General features: G+C 43.7%; 2 protein-coding genes across 6 annotated transcripts in view; both read right to left on the bottom strand.

Annotated features, from left to right (window-relative positions):
- Positions 1–26,100, bottom strand: part of si:cabz01101003.1 (ubiquitin carboxyl-terminal hydrolase CYLD) — a 40,904-nt gene that overhangs the window by 4,031 nt on the left and 10,773 nt on the right. For 4 of the 5 annotated variants that reach the window (XM_034232458.1, XM_034232456.1, XM_034232453.1 and 1 more), the window contains exons 9-18: positions 25,150–25,315; positions 24,718–24,859; positions 23,598–23,714; positions 22,972–23,063; positions 22,652–22,715; positions 22,033–22,237; positions 19,748–19,856; positions 19,196–19,314; positions 18,644–18,851; positions 17,032–18,218 (exon numbers count right to left, since the gene is read on the bottom strand). In XM_034232458.1, the coding sequence (XP_034088349.1) occupies positions 18,034–18,218; positions 18,644–18,851; positions 19,196–19,314; positions 19,748–19,856; positions 22,033–22,237; positions 22,652–22,715; positions 22,972–23,063; positions 23,598–23,714; positions 24,718–24,859; positions 25,150–25,315 (1,407 nt within the window). In that variant the 3' untranslated portion in view covers positions 17,032–18,033. Of the gene's footprint in view, positions 1–17,031; positions 18,219–18,643; positions 18,852–19,195; positions 19,315–19,747; positions 19,857–22,032; positions 22,238–22,651; positions 22,716–22,971; positions 23,064–23,597; positions 23,715–24,717; positions 24,860–25,149; positions 25,316–26,100 lie in introns of those variants that run through there. The other variant, XM_034232454.1, reaches the window with a different exon arrangement.
- On the bottom strand, positions 1,752–16,337 carry emc4 (ER membrane protein complex subunit 4). The gene is made up of 6 exons (XM_034232461.1): positions 16,180–16,337; positions 15,194–15,335; positions 13,915–14,029; positions 6,293–6,446; positions 3,562–3,722; positions 1,752–2,243 (listed from the first exon to the last, which is right to left on the bottom strand). Exons 2-6 carry the CDS (start codon positions 15,292–15,294, stop codon positions 2,208–2,210), a joined length of 567 nt encoding a protein of 188 aa, XP_034088352.1. The 5' UTR covers positions 15,295–15,335; positions 16,180–16,337; the 3' UTR covers positions 1,752–2,207.

The raw sequence follows: 26,100 nt of genomic DNA, 5'->3' as shown, positions 1-26,100 counted from the left end.
ACAGTGGAAAGGACATCAGCAAGCCATGTGCTAGTGCCATGGGTAGACCAAAACTAAGTCCTCTCTTTTATTTTTCATATTTTTACAATCGTTTCAGTCTTAAAAGAGTGTGGCACTCTAACCCACTCAACCCTGTTACTCATATTATCAGAATAAAGCATATTCATTTCAAAGTGATCTTTCTTTCATTAAATATCCAAGTTTGTCCTTGCCTTGAAAGTAGCATTACATGCTACATCTAGCAATAATTCCTGAGGTTAAAGCTCAAATTAGCATTGATTTTCAACCCTGTTACTATAATTAGAGTAACAGGGGTAATTCTTCATTGGAAAATATACATTTGATGCCTAGCTTGGCAAATCACTTTTTTTGTTGGTTTATTATCTGTTTTTCCTAAATACAACAAAAATGTTGGTGTCTAAATTGTCCTCCAATTCTGGAATGACCCATCTGTGTTTTTTTTAATTCTTGTTCTATTTTACTTATCAACCCAACCTGAAAGTACTTTATTATTATAGTATCTCAAAGTAACGACTACGCTAAATACATTTTAAGTATGACAAAAGTATTTAGACTTTTTACAATGTCAAAATAAGGACTAACAGAAACTTTCTGTACACAATAGGGAGTTCAACGCTTTACTAGACACCTGGTGAAAATGAAGATCTCATAAATATGATATTCTATCTCATATTCTAGCTTTACATGTTATATTTTGACCATTAAAACCAGCCTATGGAGATTATATTGGATAATAAATATTCTTGTAACTTCTCTGTATGACAAAAATAAAAACACGTCTTCAATATTTGCAAAAATCTGTCCAGGTAATGTCTTGGAAACACAGCGAGGAAACACCACAACTGCTACCAGCATTGGAAAACGACTAACAAAAACTGTGCAGGCTTTCTGCTCACCTCTCCAGTTTTCCCTTTACCCTACCTGCTTTTGTTCTCCCTGCAGGGCGGAGCTGCTGATACCAAAACCACAAACGCACACACCCAAATCAGAACATTAGCAATCACTTTGTACTTTGTGCTCTGCTTTTTTTCTAATTGAATTAAATGTATATTGTAATAAGATTGTAACCATGATGTATTGCATATAGGTTGCCAAGTTATACATGCAGTTGTTTGCAGTAAAAAGAAAGGGACCCTGTTTTGGCAATACCACTCTGTATGGAAGCCCATCATATGGTCTTGCAGACAATGTATTGGTAAAACAAGGAATTAGAAATGTATATTTTTGGCTAGTCCAGAAAGTTAAACACCTGAAAATACACCGCCCCTTCCCCACAATGTCAAACTCTTGATAATGCAATATTTCCATAAACCAAAATGCAACATACCCACGTCTTAATCAACCATTTCTCACTATATTTCTTTTTAAATATACAAAGTGACATTGCACAACCGTCCTTGAATTATTAATCATGTTATCTTGGTACTTAAAGCCTAGATTTCTTGTGGTTGTGAGTGAAATATGTTATCATCTTGAGCAAATAAATGTATGTTTTTACACCACTGTTGGCCTAGTTTGATTACTGCCATTGTTTAGAATCTGAATGTTCTTTAAAGAGAGATAATGTCATGACATTCTTGGTGAAATTGCGTTGTTTGTACATCAAAACATGCTGACAAAGTCATTTGGTTCCATCACATTTTGACAAAAACAAGCAGCCTGTGCCATAACAAAAAGTATGAAGCACAAGCTGTTCTTTTTTCACATGTGTTGACACGGTTTACAACACGTCTCTTCAAGGTTTTTATTCATTTTATAGAACATTCTCATGTAGCAAATCAGTATAAGTTAAAACAGACTCATAAATTACAAAACAGTTTAGTAAATGTTACTGGCTAGCTAGCATGCTGAAATCATGCGTCACTACGAAAAGAGAATCAAAAGAATGGGAAAAAATAAGAGAAAACTACATTAATAGAATAAAACATTATTTACTTTGCTGCCATGTCGACAAAGTTTTGTTTTAATGACGTAATTAATTCTATATTCCGTCCAAAAACTTTAAAATTATGTTTTTTCAACTGTAAAGAAATGGAAAAATCAACATGATCTGCTGGCGTTTAAACCTGTATGAAAACATCAACAGGAAACAACAGAAGTCTGAATGAAGTAAAGAATACGAGTAGAATTTACATTATATAACCTCTGTAAATATCTGAATCTGGTATAAGAACGCTCCATCCTCTTCACAACACCATGCCTCCACCCATGATCTCCATCCTCTGCAGGGAAGGAAAGGACACGGTTAAATCAAGCCTGTGTTTGGCTTTTACTAGAAAACAAAGACACTAAGGGAATTAATAGATTTACATTATTTATAGAATAGAATTGGGGAGGGATGAAAACCTCTTTAATGCTCTCACATGCAGAGCACACAGTGACATGTGTTCTCTGCTTTTAACCCATCCTAGTACCAGGAGTCTAGTACTAGGAGCAGTGGGCAGCTATTGTACAGCGCCCAGGGAGCAATGGGAGTGAGGGGGGGAAGGGGGGTGTCCGGTGCCTTGCTCAAGGGCACCAAGCTAGTACCACTACATTACCAAGCTAGTACCACTACATGTTTTTAAAGCTCGGTTGGATGCTACAAAATCAAATGCTGTTGGTACCTGTACATGTGGTTAAATATGTAAATTGTAATCCCTGTACATTTTGCTGTATGATGTCCTTTTGTTGTTCTGTTGTTTATGTTTTTATGTCTTCTTGTGGAACCTACTGCTGCAGGTCTCCCTTGAAAAAGAGATCATTGATCTCAATGGGATTTTACCTGGATAAATAAAGGTTTTGAATTGAATTGAACCAAGGCAGGGCAGGAGGTGAACTGGGACCTCTCCAAGTAGCAGTCCACACTCCATATTTAGGTCTGGTCGGGGACTTGAACCGGCGACCCTACGGCTCACAGTCCAAGCCCCTACTGACTGAGTGCATTTTTAGGTGCATGTTCTTTTTTGAATCTATTCATACTTATTGGATGTTGTATATTTCTCTTATTTCTCTATGTATTGTTAACTTTTTTAGCATTTTGCATTATGAAAAAACAAATAAAATAAAAATACAATAAAGAAATACTTCTCAGAATTAGGTACGATAAAAAATACGTGGGACAAAAATATTCTCTCATTAGAGCCTTACCATTATGTCAACAAATAAAAATCTTGATTGGATTATATTTTCAATTATTTTTAGAGATGCTCCGATCGATCGATATCGGCCGATAATCACTCTCTGCCGATCGATCGGTGCTCTCTAAAAATGCCGATCGCGAGAGCCGATCGCATGACGTAAAATACATCGCTTTAAATGGAAGATCCGCATAGGCCCCGCCCACTCGATCGGATCGGCCCCAAAATTGGCGATCGAGCATCCCTAATTATTTGTGTTACTGTGCTTTTTAATGGAATTACAAAATGGGCTTGAACTGCCCTCTACTGGCCTGAAGATGAACCACATCCAGGATTAAAGCTTGATTCATTAAGAGGTATTGTACGGAAATTAAAGAACCAACCAGGAAACATGAGACATATACAGAAAGTGTGCATTTACCTCAGGGGGTCCTATGAAAGCCAGCCAATCAGAAGAGTGTGTGGGGAGCAGTCCCATTGATTGACACTTGTAGATAGCCAATGCCGAGCCCAGCAGGTTCCCCACCAGGTAGACGAGGCCCTGGAGCCACTGCTGACTGGAGCTCTCCAACAGCTTGAAGGCTGGGACACACACACATTAATTAAAGGGTAAAAATGGACACACAAATACTCAGTCTGTGGCTCAAGTACCAAGTTCAATAAGGTATGGGGACCATTCCTAAAGCACTTTAAGAAGCTTAAGTCATGATGATGGTGTACTATTTCTGACTGTACTGTCTATTATTATTATCATTTGTATTATAATTATTATTATTATTATTATTAACACTGCTACTGTTATTTGTGTTTATGTATTTTATTTTTGTTTCTTTTTCCATTACTCTGTCTATTGTCCTAGACTTCCAGCTACTGTCTCTTTTGTTTGTTTGTTTGTTTGTTTTGTACTCCAGAGATGTTATGTGCAGGGGTGCACATAACTTTTTTGCCCTGGTTCTCAAAGGAGCACCTGGAGATGTTGCTTGGTGCTCATCCTTAAAATTAAATAAACCGTAACTTTTGAGGGGGTCTTGACTTTATTTGCCAGACACACGGCACTGAACACACATGCAGAGGTGAACACTAACACACATGCAGTGGTGAACACAAGACAACATTAGCACGACCAGTAATCCTACAAGCTGTCATCACTACCCTCCTGACTGTTCTCCTCACTGTCTTCCTCTCTGTCAGACATGGTAGCTGATGATGTAGGCCTACTTCTTTCTCTCTGGTTGAGTCTGCGATTAGCTGCTTGCATCCACAAGTCAACAGCTAGTTTTGGGTTGAAAGTCTCTGTTGTCATCTTAGACAAGTGGATGTAATCAAATAAGTATGTGAACATAACCAATAGCCTACCATAGCCAATAACAAATGAATGTAACTTATTTTATTTGTGTTGCTCATTCATATCTTATTTTACCTTAACATTTATTTATTTATGCATTTTTTTTTATCTCTCCAGTTTTAAAGGATATCTTTGGTTACTGTCCTATAGTATGCATTGGAATGATTTCAAACCTGTTTATCCCAATAATTATAAAGGAGTGCCTTTGGAAATATGTGTTTACATAAATTGTGACCAAACCGTTTGAACTTAGACTAAGAGTGCTTACCTCACTGAGCTGTAGTTAACTTATCAGCCTCTCAGTCTGACTGGAGAGGACTCTCCCTCCACATTATTGTAGAAACATCTTCTTCTTATCTCCGTTAGAGCAGCTAGCACGGCACCAGATTCTAATAACAACAGCGCTGGTACCACCCTCCCTCGCATTTTATCTGTGAGCTGCGGGCGCCAGATAAGCCAACATCCCCCATTTTCATCACTTACAGCGCCCATCGTACAGGGCAAATGAAACGTGTAACCGGGGTGAAAAGGGTGTTACATTTACTTAATTGTGAATATTGTTACATCAAGGCCGAAAATTAGGATGAGCCCCAACGGTCAAAATGTTGTTTTCCCTCCCAGAACTGCCAGCGCAGCGCCTCCACAGATCTGGCGCCCTAGGCGAACATCTAGCCAGTGCTACGGGCCGGCCCTGAGCTAGCTATGCTAACGAATATAAGAAGCTTTTTCTACAACCAGTGAGGTAAAGGCGCATCTTTATATGATCATTATAGTTATACAAAAATAAGAGAATAAAGTAAACAGGTATAAAATACTATATGACAGTAAAAAAAAGTTGTTATTAATAAAGAAGAATACAGTTTAAAAGGAGTGATTTGTAAAATATTCATAAAGAAAAACAGTTCTTACAGTTCTGTTTCATCTGGGTGTTGAGAGATGTTTCCATAGATCTCTTCATCTTGCTCTCAAAGTGCAGCAGATAGATGCTTTTAACTTCAACATTAAAAAAAACAAAATCTCCCAGACCCCCCTAGAGGAGGTTAGACCCCCCCCCCCCCACACATCTTGGGTCCATATCGTTCTGTTTTGATGGTCATGCCACAACCGTGCACGTGCATGCATGCGCGAGTCATGGTGAGATATCTGGATTGAGAGGTTGCTTTTTCTTTGCATGAAAGAAAGGCCAAATGAGTGGGCTGTGATTTTAGTTGTTTTAAGCAGAGGTCAATCATCTGTACGGCCCCCGGAGGATGTTGAACAAATTGAAATGGCCCTTGAGAGGAAAAAGGTTCCCCACGCCTGCTTTAAAGGCTTTATTGTCATATGCACAACTACAGTATAGTTATGGCAATGGAAATCTTAGGTCCCATGCTCATCAAACAATGCAACATAAATAGAGAAATAAATAAATAAAACATAAAAAACCCAATAAGAAATAGTGCAAGAACAGAGTAGAAATAAAAAAGTACAACAGTATGCTGCAAGACTAATGTGTAAGTAATGCGGGAGAAGCTACATATATTCAAGTAAAATAGATTAAGATGAGCTAAAAGTAGAAATCCAATGCTGTACAGTGAAATAAAATACTGCTTAGTAGAGGTAGACGGGTGCAGGAGCGCAACCCAAGCTTTTGAATATTTTTATATTTAATACCGCAGGCAAGGCAAGTTTATTTATATAGCACCTTTCAACACAAGGCAATTCAAAGTGCTTTACAAAAAACGAAAGACATTAGGTGATAAACTTTGATCTCAAATGATATTCAAATGTAGTGATTTCCATATATAGCTTTGTGGCGGATACTCACTGGCAGACATGGACATGAGCGCCTGAATGGGCCTCCAGGCCATCATGCACACCATCATGATGGGGAAGATGGAGATGGTGTTGCCCGACATGTACATGATGAACAGGTTCATAGGGATCTGCTTCAGGGGCCCGAGAGCCACGTCCCAACAGCGCTGTAACACAGAGGACGAGATATTTAGAGGCACCTTGGTTGCTGATTGGCTAATGGTTACTCAAGACAAAGCATCGTTATGACATCATAAAGTGGCCAACATTTGATCAGCTCATTTTCAGACAGGTTTTTATAGAAATGGATCAAAAAGAGAATCTTTGTTCCTGAAACTTTCAGAGTCTCTTTCCACAGAGGGGACACATGTTGATGTAGAAGAGACATGAAGAAGAGGGGACACATGTTGATGTAGAAGAGACATGAAGAAGAGGGGACACATGTTGATGTAGAAGAGACATGAAGAAGAGGGGACACGTGTTGATGTAGAAGAGACATGAAGAAGAGGGGACACATGTTGATGAAGAAGAGACATGAAGAAGAGGGGACACATGTTGATGAAGAAGAGACATTGTTACAGCCGCTGCTACCTTGTGAGCTTAAGTCTGTTTGTGTATGTAAATGAGCTGTGCAGTTCCTCTGCTGTCATTGGCCGTCCGGACCGCTCAACATCCGCGGGGATTGGACAGACGTCGCCCAACCCCTGCTCGCTTCTGCCACGTCATCCGGGGGAGGAGTATAAAGGCTGAGCACGGACAACAGTCGGGAGGCTCTGTATTTTGTGTCAGATGCCTCAACCCTATCCTTGTGATAAGCCTTCATTCTGTGAATTCTGAGAGTATTTAGCCGTGTGTCTTTTGTATTAGCTCCACTGATTAGCAGTGTCTGTAGTAGGGTTCTAGGCGAGCACACTGAGTAGCAGTGTGTCGTCGGGTTCTGTGTTAGCGTAGGGATTTTGTGTGTGTTTATACTGCTTAGATCCAGGTTGGTTAGCACCTGTCGACCAGCATTCCTGTGTGTTTATACTGCTTAGATCCAGGTTGGTTAGCACCTGTAGACCAGCGTTCCTGTGAGTGGATATTGCGTAGAGCCAGGTGATTAGCACCTGTAGACCCGTACCAGCTGTGTGTTTCCACAGTCCCGTTTTGTTTATTGTTTGTTTCCACTTTAGTAGTGAGATTTGTTTTTCTTTGTGTAGCGGGGCAACTCTCTTTTGGAGACCCTTTGTGTTGTGTTATAGTGACAGATTGACCCGTGTTGTGGGGCCAATCTGTGTGACCATCATTTTACTTAGTTTCAGTCATAAATAAAACCACCGGTAACAAATATACCAAATCCAATCTGGTCGTGTCGTTTCCCGTTTGTACCCTAGCCAAGTGGGAACGTAACACGTGGGGACTCGTCCGGGATACATTTAAAACAATTCCTGGGGTTATAGGTGGGTTTATTGTGGCAGTAAACTTGGTAAACGTGTGGGCGGTACACTCAGGTATGGCATCGTTCGATATAGAGGCGTTCTTGGTCTGGCCGTCCTATGAGCAGCTGGACCGGTGTAGAAAGGATGATTTGATGGAGATAGCGCGGCACTTCAGTCTAGTGGTAAATCGGCAAATGTTAAAAAAAGAGTTGAAGGCATTGGTGGTTCATGAGATGGTGCGAAGAGAGGTACTTGTACCGGCTGTACCAGCTGAGCTCTCAGTGTCCGATGTTCCCACTGAGGGCCTGTTGCGTCCAGAGACTGAGGCAGAGTTTACGTTTACTGAAGGAAGGGGTAGTGACAGCGAGGGGGGCGAGCCGTGTGAGGCACCGCTCACGTCACCTCGCAGATGTCCCCCCTCCACTGTTGGTAGTACAGATTCCCGGGAGGGGGCTAAACTCAAGGTCCGTCTCGTCCGGCTCCAGTTGGAAGCCAAGGACAGGCAGCGTCAGTGGGAAGCTAACGACAGGGAGAAAGCCAGGCAGTTACAGCTGGAGCTACGAAAGTTAGAAATTGACAAGGAAGTGCGGATACGTCAGCTGGAGCTAGACTCCGAGCTGCGTGCCTCCGGTGCTTTTGGCCATGTCGGAGGAAGTTCCTCACCTCATTCTCATCCACCTGCCTTCAATGTAGGGAAAAATGTTGTGTTGGTGCCGGTTTTCCGTGAGGCTGAAGTGGATGCGTATTTTGGTACGTTTGAACGCATGGCAGCGGCATTACAGTGGCCGACTGACGCCTGGGCTCTGTTAGTGCAGTGTAAACTTCACGGGAGAGCTCAGGAGGCGGTTGCTGCTCTTTCACTGGAGGACAGCCTAAGCTACGACCTGGTAAAGCGTGCCATACTTAGGGTGTACGAGTTAGTTCCCGAGGCTTATCGGCAGAAGTTCAGGAATCACAGAAAGGGGGCTAATCAAACACATGTCGAGTATGCCAGGGAGAAGGGGATGTTGCTCCATAAATGGATTGATTCATGTGACGCTGCAGAGTATTCTGCCTTTAAAGAATTAATCCTGATGGAGGACTTTAAGAGGGGATTACCTGACCGTATTGTGGGGCATATAAATGATCAGAAAGTGCAATCTCTCTCCGCAGCTGCTGTACTGGCAGACGAATATGTGCTGATGCATAAAACGGTGTTTTCTCCGGCTATTGCTGAGAACTCTCGCCGCATGTCGGGTGCATCTGTTGGTCAGCCAGCGAGAGTGTTTACGAGGAACAAAGAGGAGAGAGAATGTCACTATTGTCATCAGCCTGGGCATCTCATTAATAATTGCCTAATTCTGAAGCGGAAGGAGCAGCCACCAAACGTGACCAGGCCGAAAGGCATCGGCTTAATTAACACTAACTCACTCAGTATTTCCACACCTGACAATGAGGAGGAAATAGATCCCTGTTTTAAGCCTTTTGTGTTCGAGGGATTGATTTCACTAACAGGTGAGTCAGACGATCAGAGACCCGTCCGCATACTACGAGACACGGGAGGCTCACAGTCAGTGATTGTTGCCTCGGCTCTACCATTTTCCGAACAATCAGCGTGTGGGTATGGATCGACTTTATGTGGGATTGAAATGGGTTATGTGCCCCGGCCCGTACATAATGTACATGTACAATGTAAATTAATTACTGGATTTTTCCCTGTTGCTGTGTGCCCAGCATTACCCATAAGGGGTATAGTTTTCCTAATGGGAAATGACATCGCAGGGGGTAAGGTAACCCCTGCATTAGAAATATTGGATTCTCCTCAGCGTGTAGTGCCTGAAGTAAACCAGGCCCACATTTTCCCTATTTGTGCTGTCACTCGCGCTAAAGCGCGTAAGAGTAACTCAGAGGTGTCGCTAGATGATACTATATTTGGGAAAATGTTCACAGAGGACAAAATACCGGAGGAAAAGCCAGCAGTGGAGGTTTCTGCATCCTCCGCGTTCCCGGCTGGAACCGCTGCGCCAGCGCAACCTGCCAGCCCAGCGGTTGACGGTTCCACACTCCCGGTAACCCGAGAGCGTTTACTCGCCGCGCAGAGGGCGGATCCGACGCTTGTGAAGTGTTTCGAGCAGGTGGTGAGTAATGACAAAGCAAGGGGTGAGAAGGTGGCTTATGTGTTGGATAAGGAGATATTAGTGCGCCAATGGTCCCTCACTGCTACTGCTGAAGCTGACTGGAGTGTAGTGCATCAAGTAGTCGTGCCGGTGCCATACCGTCAACATGTGCTATGAAAGTCAATGGTCGGGACACTTGGGCGTGACTAAAACGTATCAAGTAATTCTGAAGCATTTCTTTTGGCCAGGTTTAAAGAAAGATGTCTCTAGCTTCTGCCGCTGCTGTCATGTGTGCCAGGTTGTCGGTAAGCCTAATCAAAAAATTCCGCAGGCTCCGTTACATCCCATATCGGCTATAGGTGAGCCCTTTGACCGGGTGTTGATAGACTGTGTTGGTCCTTTACCACGTACGAAAACAGGTCAACAGTATTTACTCAGGATAATGTGTACGGCGACTCGTTTTCCGGAAGCGATTCCGCTGCGTAGCATTACTTCAACATCTGTAGTTAAGGCCTTGACAAAGTTCTTTTCTACATTTGGAATTCCGCGAGTAATCCAAAGTGACCAAGGGACAAATTTTAAATCTAAATTGTTCAAACAGGTCCTACAAACACTGCAGGTTAAACATGTGATATCCAGTGCGTATCATCCAGAGTCGCAGGGGGCATTAGAACGGTGGCATCAGACTTTAAAGAGTATGTTGCGAAAATACTGTATGGAGACAGAAAAAAATTGGGATGAGGGAATTCCTTTCGTTTTGTTCGCAGCCCGTGAAGCTGTTCAGGAGTCATTAGGATTCAGTCCCGCGGAGCTCGTTTTCGGCCATACGCCCCGCGGACCACTTAAAATCCTACACGATGAGTTTCTTTCGGCTGATACTCCTCCAGATACGAACGTACTAGATTACGTTAGTCAGTTCCGTGAGCGTTTGCACCGAGCAAATTCACTCGCCAGAGAGTCGCTCTCCGCTTCACAAGCGGTTATGAAGCGAAATTATGACCGTGCCGCTGTCCCTAGGCACTTTGACATAGGTGACAAGGTCCTCGCACTATTACCTATCCCCGGCTCTGCGCTCTCAGCCAAATTCCTCGGGCAGTATGAAATCCGTGATTGCCTCAGTGACACCGATTACGTGATTGGTACTCCCGAGAGACGACGAAAAACGCGTGTCTGCCATGTAAACATGTTGAAGCGATATCATGCACGCACCGTCACTGATAGTACGCCAGCCGGCTCATGTAATCAAAGAGTGGCTGCTTCGGCGTTAATAGTGGTAGATAGTTCCGGCCCCTCTGACGACGGGTTGGTGATGCGCTCACATCACCAGCCGGGTGCTCGGTTATGCAACTCGGAGATGGTAGAGACACTGCCGACCACGTTAAGTAATCTGCAGGAGAGCCAGCAGAATGACGTAACCCAGTTGGTGGATGATTTCCCGTGCCTTTTCCATGATGTCCCCACACAAACTAATGTGATAAAACATGACATTGATGTAAAAGGTGCGAGGCCAATCAAACAACATCCGTACCGCGCCAATCCCACCAAACGCGCACTTATGAAACAGGAGGCTGACTATCTTGTAGCAAATGGCCTGGCGACACAGAGCTCTAGCCCATGGTGTTCGCCGTGTCTTGTAGAGGCGAAATCTGATGGTTCTCCGCGCTTTATCACGGACTACCGTAAGGTGAACGCTGTTACGGTGACAGATTGCTACCCATTGCCGAGAATGGAGGATTGCATTGACAATTTAGGTTCCGCTAAATTTGTCAGTAAATTGGACCTACTTAAAGGTTACTGGCAGGTACCTTTAACGGACCGTGCCTCAAAAATCTCCGCTTTCGCTACGCCTGACTGTTTCCTGCAATATACAGTCATGGCGTTTGGTATGTGTAACGCTCCCGCTACATTTCAAAGATTGGTGAATACTGTCCTCTCCGGAATAAGCAATTGTAACGCGTATTTGGATGACCTCATTGTGTTGTGTACACGCCCACATGGGAGATGCACATGAAGATTCTGGGGCAGGTATTCACCCGGCTGGCACAGGCGTCTCTTACTTTGAATCTGGCCAAATGTGAGTTTGGTAAAGCTACGGTCACCTATTTAGGAAAGCAGGTTGGGCAAGGCCAAGTTAGACCAGTGGAGGCTAAGGTTACTGCGGTGGCTGACTGTGCGGTGCCCGGCACCAGGAGTGATCTCCGCCGTTTCCTCGGTATGGCAGGCTACTACCGCAGTTTCTGCCGTAACTTCTCCACTGTAGCTCAACCCCTAACTAGGTTGATAAGTCCCAAGGTGGAATATGTTTGGACCCCTGAGTGCCAACATGCATTTGAGTGTGTAAAGACACTTTTGAGTCACGCTCCTGTGCTCGCTGCTCCCGATCTTGCGAAGCCCTTTAAACTCGAGGTGGATGCTAGTGCAGTGGGGGCCGGTGCTGTTTTACTGCAGGAAGATGCGGCGGGAGTTGATCATCCTGTCTGCTATTTCTCCCGTAAGTTCAACAAACACCAGGTACGCTACTCTACCATTGAAAAGGAGACCCTTGCTTTGTTGTTAGCTCTCCAGCACTTTGAGGTTTATGTCGGGTCTAGTTCTTTGCCGGTTGCAGTGTTTACCGATCATAACCCCATTGTCTTTTTGTCCCGCATGTACAACCACAATCAGCGTCTCATGCGGTGGGCTCTGATCGTTCAGGACTACAACCTGCGAATCCGACACAAGAAAGGCTCAGAGAACGTGTTCGCAGATGCTCTGTCCAGACTGGAGTGATGTGTTCTGTGGTCATGGTGTGTGATGTATTATGGTTCACAAAAACCCTGTGGGGTTTGTGTTTTAAGGGGGGGGTGTTACAGCCGCTGCTACCTTGTGAGCTTAAGTCTGTTTGTGTATGTAAATGAGCTGTGCAGTTCCTCTGCTGTCATTGGCCGTCCGGACCGCTCAACATCCGCGGGGATTGGACAGACGTCGCCCAACCCCTGCTCGCTTCTGCCACGTCATCCGGGGGAGGAGTATAAAGGCTGAGCACGGACAACAGTCGGGAGGCTCTGTATTTTGTGTCAGATGCCTCAACCCTATCCTTGTGATAAGCCTTCATTCTGTGAATTCTGAGAGTATTTAGCCGTGTGTCTTTGGTATTAGCTCCACTGATTAGCAGTGTCTGTAGTAGGGTTCTAGGCGAGCACACTGAGTAGCAGTGTGTCGTCGGGTTCTGTGTTAGCGTAGGGATTTTGTGTGTGTTTATACTGCTTAGATCCAGGTTGGTTAGCACCTGTCGACCAGCATTCCTGTGTGTTTATACTGCTTAGATCCAGGTTGGTTAGCACCTGTCGACCAGCATTCCTGTGTGTTTTTACTGCTTAGATCCAGGTTGATTAGCACCTGTAGACCAGCGTTCCTGTGAGTGGATATTGCGTAGAGCCAGGTGATTAGCACCTGTAGACCCGCACCAGCTGTGTGTTTCCACAGTCCCGTTTTGTTTATTGTTTGTTTCCACTTTAGTAGTGAGATTTGTTTTTCTTTGTGTAGCGGGGCAACTCTCTTTTGGAGACCCTTTGTGTTGTGTTATAGTGACAGATTGACCCGTGTTGTGGGGCCAATCTGTGTGACCATCATTTTACTTAGTTTCAGTCATAAATAAAACCACCGGTAACAAATATACCAAATCCAATCTGGTCGTGTCGTTTCCCGTTTGTACCCTAGCCAAGTGGGAACGTAACAGACATGAAGAAGAGGGGACTCATGTTGATGTAGAAGAGACATGAAGAAGAGGGGAAACATGTTGATGTAGAAGAGACATGAAGAAGAGGGGACACATGTTGATGTAGAAGAGACATGAAGAAGAGGGGACTCATGTTGATGTAGAAGAGACATGGAGAAGAGGGGACACATGTTGATGTAGAAGAGACATGAAGAAGAGGGGACACATGTTGATGTAGAAGAGACATGAAGAAGAGGGGACACATGTTGATGTAGAAGAGACATGAAGAAGAGGGGACACATGTTGATGTAGAAGAGACATGAAGAAGAGGGGACACGTGTTGATGTAGAAGAGACTTGGAACATTTTGCATAATAGGTGGCCTTTAATGGGTGTTTTCTAATCTAATTCCCTCCGGGCTTTACCTTCTCCACCAGGTTCTTGTCCGTCTCCTGGATGCTGGTGTCGGGGACGGGTTTCTCTGAGAAGCCGATGGGGTAAACGACGTCTCCCTGACCGCCCTGACGGTCACCACGAGTCCTGCAACACAGAGAGTTTCGCTTTATTCCATGAGAACGACTGTTACTCTTTTTTTAAAGTTGAGAGACATAGGCGTGGATGGACTGGCTGAATTAAGAACTCAAACAGGAAGTCTGAGGCACTTATTCTTACAAGTGTACATTTCATTTCATATCCTTTTTATTTGTTCCGTTCATGGCATGTACAACTTAATGTATAACAATTATTTACAAAACATGTCTCTATAAACACACCATACCCGAAAAGGAGCAGGGAGAAGAAAGTAATCTTATATTACCTGCCCCTTTCTCAAAATAAAGAAAGAAATAGAAATAGATGGTCTGTATGTTACATTACATTACTTCAGTGCTTCTCAAAGTGTGGTCCGCGGACCACTGGTGGTCCGTGAGTATATTGGTAAAATTTCACATTTGAAATAAATAAAAGTTTTCCGCACTCTCGCGGGAATATCTCGGCAATGGAGCGAGGTTAAGTTTCACTTTCAATTGCATGATATAGCCCAGCGCAACACCTTCATCACACATGTTGCCACTAGTTTGTACCATTTTCAGGCGATTTGTAATCTGTTCTAGAAAAACGTATATATATATATTTGTGGAGTTAGGTGGTCCACGAGTGTTTTTTTATTGGTTAAGTGGTCCTTGGTATGAAAAAGTTTGAGAAACCCTGCATTACATCACATGTCACTTGTTAGACGCTTTTATCCAAAGCGACTTACATACTCAATACTGTGGGCAATCCCCACAGGAGCAATTTGGGGTGAAGTGTCCCAGGGACACAACGACATGCTGACTGCAGTGGGGTTTGAACCTGTGACCCTGATCCGAACACCAACGCACAACCCACTGCACCACACGCCTCCCATGTTCATATTTTCTTATTCACAGGCAATCATAAGAGTGTCGTAGGAAAGTAAGAGAAACACAAAAATTTACAAAAAAATACTTAGTTCCCACTTGACAGCTGACGGAAAGAAACAAAACAACAACACAAAAACATCACATGTACAAGGAGTAGTACATGATTGTTCTGTGTGTCAGACAAAGTCTTATATAGTTTCAAATGTTACACAGAGTATTATTTCCGCTTTAAGTGTGTCTTTAGACTTCCTGTATGTCAGTATTGAGTAGCCTATTAGATATATTATTGCAGGTGTTTGTTTACCTGCTGTTGCCCATGCTCAGCTCCAGAGCCCACTTCATCCTCCTGGCTCCGCCTCCTCTCGTCGATAGAGCTCCTCCACCTTGTCCCCCTGGAGACGCCATGGCAACCCGCTTTACTGCTGGACCTCAGAGACAGAAAGCAGCTATATAGACAGAATAAGAAAAACAAACAAGTTAGACTGGAATAAACTGTAAAAATATAGTAGTTCAGTTATAATAACAGATATGGCTATTCTTCGGGCCATTGCCAAAAGGAATTGAATATACAACCATTGCATATATTTACGTGTGCAATATAACATATGCTTTCAACAAAATAATAGGATTAGAATCAGTAACAAATCCAGTTTGCTGTCTGCTGTAAAAATTGAGCTTGTCACTGACTTTAATCCTAGTTTTTCCAGTTGAAAGCATGCATATATATTATATATTACAACACATATATTATAAGTCATAACTAGCATTCTTTGACTTTGTTTATCCTGATGTTTTCATATATAGTCCGTTTTTATACCTTGGATACACAATTCCAGTAGTATGTTTATTATTAAAATGACAATTACGTGTATTACATATATTTGGGAAATGCTTTCATTGTTTTGCACCTTCAATCACGACAACAACATATCATACTGTTGTTTACCTCCAAAATACGGAGTTGTAAATATGTTAATAACATAAGGTAAAATGTCTTACGTTAAATACAATTCACTTAATTGAATCTCGCTCCGTTGGACGAATTAAAATGCCACAAGGAGGCTGCCATAAGCAAAGTGTAATGATAATAATGAAGCTGATGCAACTGTGCAATCTTCTTTAATACAATACAACGTTAGCATGACAGTACAAATCGAAAAAAAACGACATTAAATCGTGTTAACACGATGCAAATGATGATGCTATCAACACTTCGTCGTTGTTGTGAACTCAAACAGGAAGTTATATCTAAAATAAATGTAACACACTGTCACTGCACATTCATCTTACCTTATAAGAGCATCCAAAACACTGCTATATGGTTTATTTATCGTATTTTTTGATGAAATTAGTGAAAATGTAGCTTGCTGTTCTGGGGAACAAATCGACCATTCGTCACTCACTGTTTCCGGGGCACGCAAAGGTTACGCTGCATCCGGATATTGCGTCACGATTATTTCTGTTACAAACATGCTTTAAAAAAAAAAAATTGTACAGAACAACATAGCTTTCAGATATTTCACAATATAATAAAAACGAACAGGAGTATATATATCATATCGTTTCTTTAAAACTAATGAATAATATCTTGTTTATTTTCTTCTACTTATTGTAATCTGGAAACAACTTTCATATTATTCTAAATTAAGGTTTTTTATTGTGTTATTTTTAACTTTAATTTGGTGTAATTGTTTGTATGTGCCGTATTGTACCTTGTTTGTACAGGGTATATGCAGGAATCCTGAAGTCAAATGTAAGACCTTTTTTAAGACACTTTCAGACCTCATCGCCACTTTGAGTTTTAACCGGTTACCTTGGCGACACACTTTACCTCACATTGACTATATACAGTATTGATTGTCCTTCCTCCTTATCTTCCAACCATTTGGACGCAGACTTGCCTTTCCCCATAACGATGTTGCTTAGCAACCGGCGTAAACGGACCTTCGCGCTATCAAGCAGTGAGCGCGCGATGTCCTGTTCAGATGACGTCAAACCCAACGGGATGCCATAAATAAACTACACAGAATCACACTACACACCTACGCCATGATTACATTCAGGCAGACTGTAGAACACAACCTCTTTGGACCATTTATATACTTATTGAAAACAAGCTACAGAATGTAATACCTTGGAAAATGCCGGTTAATACTTTAATACCCCGCGGACACCCTGTTGCAGCTTGCAGAGACATTTCAATGACAAAGAGAAATATAAACAAACTAGAATAGCATCAAAGCATTTATGTTTCTGTACAATGTCCCCATTGTTTGTAGCTGTACTATACTATATTAAACAACCTGTAAACAGTACAAACATTTTAAACATCTCTGTGCAATCTTGACAGTCACACTGACGTGTAAATGAAGCAGTGCAAATTAGAATTGAAAAGTGTGTTATATGATACAGAAAGTTATTAACAGTGTGAGCAAATATTAAGGCACAGGTAAACTCAGGAGTAAAAAAACAGTTCTGCAACCCATCAGACGAACACATCATTAAATACATACAGTAAGTGCACTTAAACTGCAGGCTGTTTGTTCATTAGGCACATTGGATCATGCTGGTCTCAAGGACGTTGAGCCCATTGTCATATTTGAGATGAAAATCGCTGATCACAAATACATACATAGGTCCTAAATGCATTTTCAGATTAGAGAGAGCAACTCGTCCAATTTGATGAAAAATAAATACACAACTGTCTTTTGAAATACGCAGAAAGTAAAAAAAAAAGCACTTGAGGTGATAACTCTGTTTTCTATCCAAGAAGCCGGGAATTGCATTCTGTATCTGCTTTTCCAGCACAAGAAAACAAATGAATACAAAGTAACATCAATATAAGTACATCGTACACAACAAATATACTTGGAACTAGAATCACCGGGTATTTATTTTTCAGGAAATTGTAGGCGCAGACTGAGGCTTGAGTCTCGAAGAGGCATTTTACTGCATAGTGCGAACAGGGCGAGAAACAGACAAGTTAATGATTGGTTCATAACTCACAGGAGAAAGTAACAAGGGCTCTGAATATCATTACTCCAAAGTTAATATTCTGCATTAGAAACTATAGCTGAGGAGAAAATGTTCGGCTGTACAGTGTTTTGTTCCACGCTCAGATCAGTGTGTGTGTGTGTGTGTGTGTCACTTGTACAGGCTGAGATCGGGGCTGTGGTACAGACACATGTAGGAGTCACACAGCAGGCGGCGGGCCGACTCCCGTATGGAGGCGGGATCAACTCTGCTCAGCTCCTGCTCTGATAGGCTGAGGAAGCGGCCCACCTCCGGACACGCCTTCACATGGGGGATGTTGAAGCCGTTCTGCTCACCTGGGTGAGAGAAAATACAGTTTAATAGTGTTTTTTAAATTTTGGATCACATTTCAACTTCAGTGTACATATGTAGTTAAATAGTTTTAGTTTTTGAGTGGTCCGTATTTTTTATTTTTGTTGACAAAACAACAACAATAAGCACACAAGAACATGGGGTGTTTTCTTTTCAATATAAAACATTGACAGATCATTAAATAAAAGATTCAAACAGTTAAACAAAAGAAGGGCGCATCGGGGGAATATTTAATTTCATAAATGATATCGTATCAATCATCTATAGATGGGCTGTTTGGTTTGAGCCATTTCTTTGTGATTGCTTTCCTCGCAGCTACACTCAACATCCTAAATAAGTATTTCGTTTTAACAGTGCGTTTTTTTTATAGTTTTTTGTATCATAATGTACTTCAGGGAGGGTCTCTTACCTTCCCGGTCTGCCATACTGTCAAAAAACATCCAGTCGGTGGGGAGGGGTCCGTGTTTGACGAAGCTAACGTAATGGCTGGTTTCGATGCACGTCACCGCAAAGAGAGACATCCGCTGCCGGGCGCTCAGCAGGGGGCCGGTCCACGGACCCCCGGGGACAGCAACATCTACAGGGTGGTGGGACGCACGCTTCCTGTGACTGTGGACCTGAGGAAAGAAATACACATATGATATGTTTCTTGTCTCTATGTTATTGTACCTTATTAATAGAAACATTAAGACTGAGGGAAAGTGTTCCACATCAACCTCCTTATTATTTTGTAAGAAATACAAAAACACACTCCAAATAACGTCAGCAAACAATCCACTGCAGCCACAAAGGCTTTAAAAATAATAAGTAACACAAATAAATATAATGTCATTTAGCACCAGAATGTTATGAATGCACAGGATCCAGTAGTTTGCCCATGCATTGGTCCTGTAGCACATCATATCCTTTAAACCTGCAAATCCTTCTTGTTAGAGTCAGATCTAAGGTTAGAGGTGGGTACCTGTGTGTTGCAGGTGCTGCAGTACTGTTTGAGACGCCCGGGGGTGATGTCGGGGTCTTCGTAACACTGCAGACACTCCCACTCAGCCACAGCCTGACAGATACTGCACTGCCTCAGAGCTAGAGGGACAAAAACACGTCAGTTAAAAAGGAAACTAGATGAAGTCCACAAAAACTCATGTGAATGTAGCCAGTTCTTCTGCACAGGTGACACTTAAATACATTCATCTGATTACAAATAAAACCAGGTCTGAATAGAGTGGTGCAGGAATGAGTCCTAAAGCTTGGATGAGTCAGCGTTTTACTACTTCTGGTTCCTAGTCTTGAAGCCAACGTAAGCTTTTTACTTCTCGTGATTGCATTTACGCTCCAAAAATCAGAAATGTGTGTTTGCCAAAGATCTTACAATTCCAAAATCCGTGAGGAACCCCTTAAGATGCTAACTTACGAGTCAGACAAAAAACGTCATCACTGCACCACTATACTCAATTAACAAACTAAAATGCTAATAATAATAAAATAATATTGGTTATTTCCCCAAAATGGCCCTTACTGTCGTCCAGCAGGTCTGTGATGTCGAGGCTGAGGGTGGGGAGGATGGCGTCAAACATTTTGAAGTCCTTTCCAAAGCGAGGCATGAGCAGTAAGAGGCAGGAGGGAGCCTGGTGGGGGGGGGGGACATTGAATACACTTTAATCTCAAAAGTAATTTATTTGAAAGGTCACCTATTATGCAAAATCCTCTTCTTCATGTCTCTTCTACATCAACAAGTGTCCCCTCTTCTTCATGTCTCTTCTACATCAACATGTGTCCCCTCTTCTTCATGTCTCTTCTACATCAACAAGTGTCCCCTCTTCTTCATGTCTCTTCTACATCAACAAGTGTCCCCTCTTCTTCATGTCTCTTCTACATCAACATGTGTCCCCTCTTCTTCATGTCTCTTCTCCATCAACATGTGTCCCCTCTTCTTCATGTCTCTTCTCCATCAACATGTGTCCCCTCTTCTTCATGTCTCTTCTACATCAACATGTGTCCCCTCTTCTTCATGTCTCTTCAACATCAACATGTGTCCCCTCTTCTTCATGTCTCTTCTACATCAACATGTGTCCCCTCTTCTTCATGTCTCTTCAACATCAACATGTGTCCCCTCTTCTTCATGTCTCTTCTCCATCAACATGTGTCCCCTCTTCTTCATGTCTCTTCTCCATCAACATGTGTCCCCTCTTCTTCATGTCTCTTCTACATCAACATGTGTCCCCTCTTCTTCATGTCTCTTCTCCATCAACATGTGTCCCCTCTTCTTCATGTCTCTTCTACATCAACATGTGTCCCCTCTTCTTCATGTCTCTTCAACATCAACATGTGTCCCCTCTTCTTCATGTCTCTTCTACATCAACATGTGTCCCCTCTTCTTCATGTCTCTTCTCCATCAACATGTGTCCCCTCTTCTTCATGTCTCTTCTCCATCAACATGTGTCCCCTCTTCTTCATGTCTCTTCTACATCAACATGTGTCCCCTCTTCTTCATGTCTCTTCTACATCAACATGTGTCCCCTCTTCTTCATGTCTCTTCTCCATCAACATGTGTCCCCTCTTCTTCATGTCTCTTCTCCATCAACATGTGTCCCCTCTTCTTCATGTCTCTTCTACATCAACATGTGTCCCCTCTTCTTCATGTCTCTTCAACATCAACATGTGTCCCCTCTTCTTCATGTCTCTTCTACATCAACATGTGTCCCCTCTTCTTCATGTCTCTTCTCCATCAACATGTGTCCCCTCTTCTTCATGTCTCTTCTCCATCAACATGTGTCCCCTCTTCTTCATGTCTCTTCTACATCAACATGTGTCCCCTCTTCTTCATGTCTCTTCTCCATCAACATGTGTCCCCTCTTCTTCATGTCTCTTCTACATCAACATGTGTCCCCTCTTCTTCATGTCTCTTCAACATCAACATGTGTCCCCTCTTCTTCATGTCTCTTCTACATCAACATGTGTCCCCTCTTCTTCATGTCTCTTCTCCATCAACATGTGTCCCCTCTTCTTCATGTCTCTTCTCCATCAACATGTGTCCCATCTTCTTCATGTCTCTTCTACATCAACATGTGTCCCCTCTTCTTCATGTCTCTTCTACATCAACATGTGTCCCCTCTTCTTCATGTCTCTTCTACATCAACATGTGTCCCCTCTTCTTCATGTCTCTTCTACATCAACATGTGTCCCCTCTTCTTCATGTCTCTTCTACATCAACATGTGTCCCCTCTTCTTCATGTCTCTTCTCCATCAACATGTGTCCCCTCTTCTTCATGTCTCTTCTCCATCAACATGTGTCCCCTCTTCTTCATGTCTCTTCTACATCAACATGTGTCCCCTCTTCTTCATGTCTCTTCTACATCAACATGTGTCCCCTCTTCTTCATGTCTCTTCTACATCAACATGTGTCCCCTCTTCTTCATGTCTCTTCTACATCAACATGTGTCCCCTCTTCTTCATGTCTCTTCTACATCAACATGTGTCCCCTCTGTGGAAAGAGACTCTGAAAGTTTCAGGAACAAAGATTCTCTCTCTTTTTGTCCTGATCCATTTCTATAAAAACCTGTCTGAAAATGAGCTGATCAGATTTTGGCCACTTGGCAACCAAGGTAACCCCCCCCCCCCCCCCCCCCTTATCACCTGAATCTCCTCCTAGAGCACCATTGAGTTCTTTGTAACCAAATATCTCTCAGAGGGGCGTGGGGAGGGGCTCCTTATTTTCATCTAAAGTAACAGACAGAGAATCAGCACTTTGGAAACAGGGCTGAAACAGAGGGGATTATGGGAAGATCTGTTTGGTGTGTCTACCTCGACGAATTTGAGGCCAGCGTGGAGGAAGGAAGACTCCAGCAGCGTCTGGACACTCGCTACTCTCATCCGACTGGGCGAGGGCGGGGCCAGAGGGATGGGGGAGCCGATGGGGGAGATGAGTAAAGGTGAGGTGGGAGAAGGAGGAAGTGTAGGCGGGAAGAGCTGGTACAGGTGACCCTCCTGAGGCTGCTGAGTCATCGATCTGTAAGAAGGACAGAGAGAATTTGAAGATTTCATGAAGAGTGTATTGATGCCTTAAAACGTGTAAAAACGTGTTTAGATGCTTCAACAGGTCATGTGATGCAGTTATTGGAAATACAACATTAATGGAGAGTCTGTCAATCATTTTTAAACTGCTTTTAGAAGATTCAAACTCAGATGTGGAGAAAAGATGACAAAAGAAAGCTGAATAATTAAGATTCTTTACACTTATGAATGTTCTGGTTAACACATATTGTACTAAAAGCTCAAATACACGCATGGTGACATTTTTCGCTGGAACCTTGAACTGTATTCAACTTAGAGGCCTGCATTATAAGAGAAACAACTGGCGTGTGTGACAGTGAAGCAGGGTGTGTGTGTGTGTGTGTGTGTGTGTGTGTGTCCGTTGTGTTACCTGATCTTGAGGAGCGGCTCGACTTGGAGGAGCTGGAAAAGCTTGTTGAGGAACTCCTCAGGATCTGACGGACAGAACAACATTCCTCAGTGAAAACACACACACACACACACACACACACACACACACACACACACACACACACACACACACACACACACACACACACACACACACACACACACACACACACACACACACACACACACACACACACACACACACACACACACACACACACACACACACACCACACACACACACACACACACACACACACACACACACACACACACACACACACACACACACACACACACCTTTCTCCTGGTTGGTGAAGCCCATGTTGCTGTTGGCGGCCTCCAGCAGTCGCCGCAGGGCCATCGTCTTACTGGCACACACGTAGCCATACCTTAAAAGCACACAGATGTTTGAGCCTGGTATTTAACACACTCATAGTATCTTCTGATCTGCCAGAAGGTTTATAACGGATCTGTGTCAAATGTTTAATACTGGAATGTACAAGGGCATATTGCAGGGAAGAAAGGGAACTTGGGGGTAATATTCCAAGAGAAAACGTAGAAGGTCTGGGAACAAAGTCGATAATGAATGAGAGGAAAACTTGGATGTTCTCTGATATTAAAGACAAACTCACACATTTAGAAAAGGCAAAAACTTCAATTTCAGATAATGTCATAAATTCTGTGATTGTTAGATTTATAAATGTAATCACAGTTTTATCCCCCTCTCCAAGCACATGTCAGTCTGTCAGTGTCACATAACAAGGTATACGGTACATTTAATCATGTAGTAGCAGTAGCAATCTCAGTAGAAGAACTAGCAGTATTCGTAGTTATACGGATGATTGTTAGTGTATCACCACCAGTAGCAAATACAATTGTAATATGACTGTTCTTGTGGTATTCATAAAGAGACATTGACCCACCTTCTCAGCGGGTTGACGATCTCGCAGCGCAGCAGGTCCTGGGCCAGGCTGGAGTCGCTGTCGGGGTCCGAGGGCCAGAACAGAACCCAGTCTGCAGAACTGCAGCAGGAGAACAGACTGCAGAGAGACACACACACACACACACACACACACACACACACACACACACACACACACACACACACACACACACACACACACACACACACACACACACACACACACACACACACACACACACACACACACACACACACACACACACACACACACACACACACACACACACACACACACACACACACACACACACACACACACACACACACACACACACACACACACACACACACACACACACACACACACACACACACGTCCAGTAAGAGTGTTGAGAAATACAGATGTCTCGTTCCTTTCCCTGACCGAGCAAGTACATGTTCCACTTTGTCGATTGAATCGCAATCGAAAATCGCATTATTGTCCACAATAATCGCAATATCACTTGTTCACCAAATCTTGCAGCCCTATATGACAGTATCAGTTAAAGTATGTATCTTTTTATACATTGACATATAAATAATATATTGCAGAACAATTATTTCTGTTGCTCCAGAGCAGGGGTCGGCAACCCACCATTGGCACGCGGCACCGTAACCAGTGGCACGGGAATAAGTGTGCAAAATATTTAAATAGTATTTTCGGATCCTGAACGAGACCGCCGCCAGAGCGCGTCTCCCCGTTACCTGCAGAGGGAAGCCATGCACGCAACGCAGCCCGGCTCTCTTTAACTCCAGGCGACTTGCTGCTGCTTTCCTCCGTGGTGGAACGATCACGGGTGAAGTAGTGCTGCCGGAGCGCGCCGCACTTCACAAATCGCAGTTCCCATAAGGAGCTGTACAAATGCCCCAGTTTTTGCGTGGCTGTGTCTTTAGTTGAAAGCCCAGTGGCGATCTCATCGAAAGTAATATGCTACACAGGGGCGGACTGGCCATCTGTGTGTTCTGGAGAATCACAGAACCGACGGTCGTCATTATTATCATCATTGTTTTAATGGCACTTCATATCAAAAAGGTTGCCGACCCCTGCTCCAAGTGTGTACACAGCGCTGTGTTGTCACCTGAACAGCGTGGCGTCCAGGTAGCAGGAGTTGAGGTGTCCCTGAATGCCTCTCTTCCAGCCCTCGTAGAGCTCAGCGGCCTCCTCCCCCTCCACAGGGGGGGAGTTGTCCTCCACCCGCTCACTGCCCCACTCTGCAAACGCTGGGAGACAAAATCAATCATTGACCATAGACACACACAGGACACACAGATGTCACGGCTGCAGGAGGAAGTCATTTGATAGTTCCTCTAAAAGTTGTTAGATATTGGAACTGAGATCTCATTATAGTTACTTATTACACATCAGAATCACAATACTTCAAATTGGGTTAAGTAAGAATTACAACTGATTATTGAAATGTAAAATGTGCACATTGTACTACATTATATAATATGTACTACAGTTTATACAGTGGTGTATTAGTAGTAATAAGATATTGATGCCATCCTACCTATAGAGTTGCATCGCTCCACTTGATTGACAGGTGTCTCGGGGGCGGGGAATCTGGAGTCCCGCCTGCAGTTGCGAAGCTTCACAAACAGCCCCTTGTTGGCGGGGCAACGGAAGTGACGTTCACCCAGGTAACTGCCGTCTGTCCCTGCAGACAGATCCTGGTCCTGACACACACACACCCTGATTCATGCATTCATCACATCACGAATCGACTACTGCCACAGCATCCTAGTCTACGGCATACCATCCCACCTCCTCAATAAACTCCAACATATCCAGAACTCTGCTGCCCGCCTCCTCGCCCACACCGGCTCCCGAGACCACATCACTCCCGTCCTCCAGAACCTCCACTGGCTCCCCGTCCGTCAAAGAATCAACTTCAAAGTCCTCCAAATTACTCACAAAGCCCTCAACAATCAGGCCCCCCCCTACCTCACAGACCTGCTGCACCACACACACCCCTTCCCCCTACCTCACAGACCTGCTGCACCACCACACCCCTTCCCCCTACCTCACAGACCTGCTGCACCACCACACCCCTTCCCCCTACCTCACAGACCTGCTGCACCACCACACCCCTTCCCCCTACCTCACAGACCTGCTGCACCACCACACCCCTTCCCCCCTACCTCACAGACCTGCTGCACCACCACAACCCCCTACCTCACAGACCTGCTGCACCACCACACCCCTTCCCCCTACCTCACAGACCTGCTTGCACCACCACACCCCTTCCCCCTACCTCACAGACCTGCTGCACCACCACACCCCTTCCCCCTACCTCACAGACCTGCTGTACCACCACACCCCTTCCCCCCTACCTCACAGACCTGCTGCACCACCACACCCCTTCCCCCTACCTCACAGACCTGCTGTACCACACCACACCCCTTCCCCCTACCTCACATACCTGCTGCACCACCACACCCCCTTCCCCCTACCTCACAGG

Source organism: Gymnodraco acuticeps, unplaced genomic scaffold, assembly GCF_902827175.1.
Source record: "Gymnodraco acuticeps unplaced genomic scaffold, fGymAcu1.1, whole genome shotgun sequence".
Taxonomy (NCBI): Eukaryota; Metazoa; Chordata; class Actinopteri; order Perciformes; family Bathydraconidae; genus Gymnodraco; species Gymnodraco acuticeps.
This window is presented reverse-complemented; position numbering and strand designations above follow the sequence as displayed.

Coding starts and splice junctions, on each gene's coding strand:
- emc4 (XM_034232461.1), bottom strand. CDS start 15,294: ATGGCGTCTCCAGGGGGACAAGGTGGAGGAGCTCTATCGACGAGAGGA. Junction 14,030..15,193: donor CTGAGCATGGGCAACAGCAG/GTAAACAAACAC, acceptor TCTGTGTTGCAG/GACTCGTGGTGACCGTCAGG. Junction 6,447..13,914: donor ACAAGAACCTGGTGGAGAAG/GTAAAGCCCGGA, acceptor TCTGTGTTACAG/CGCTGTTGGGACGTGGCTCT.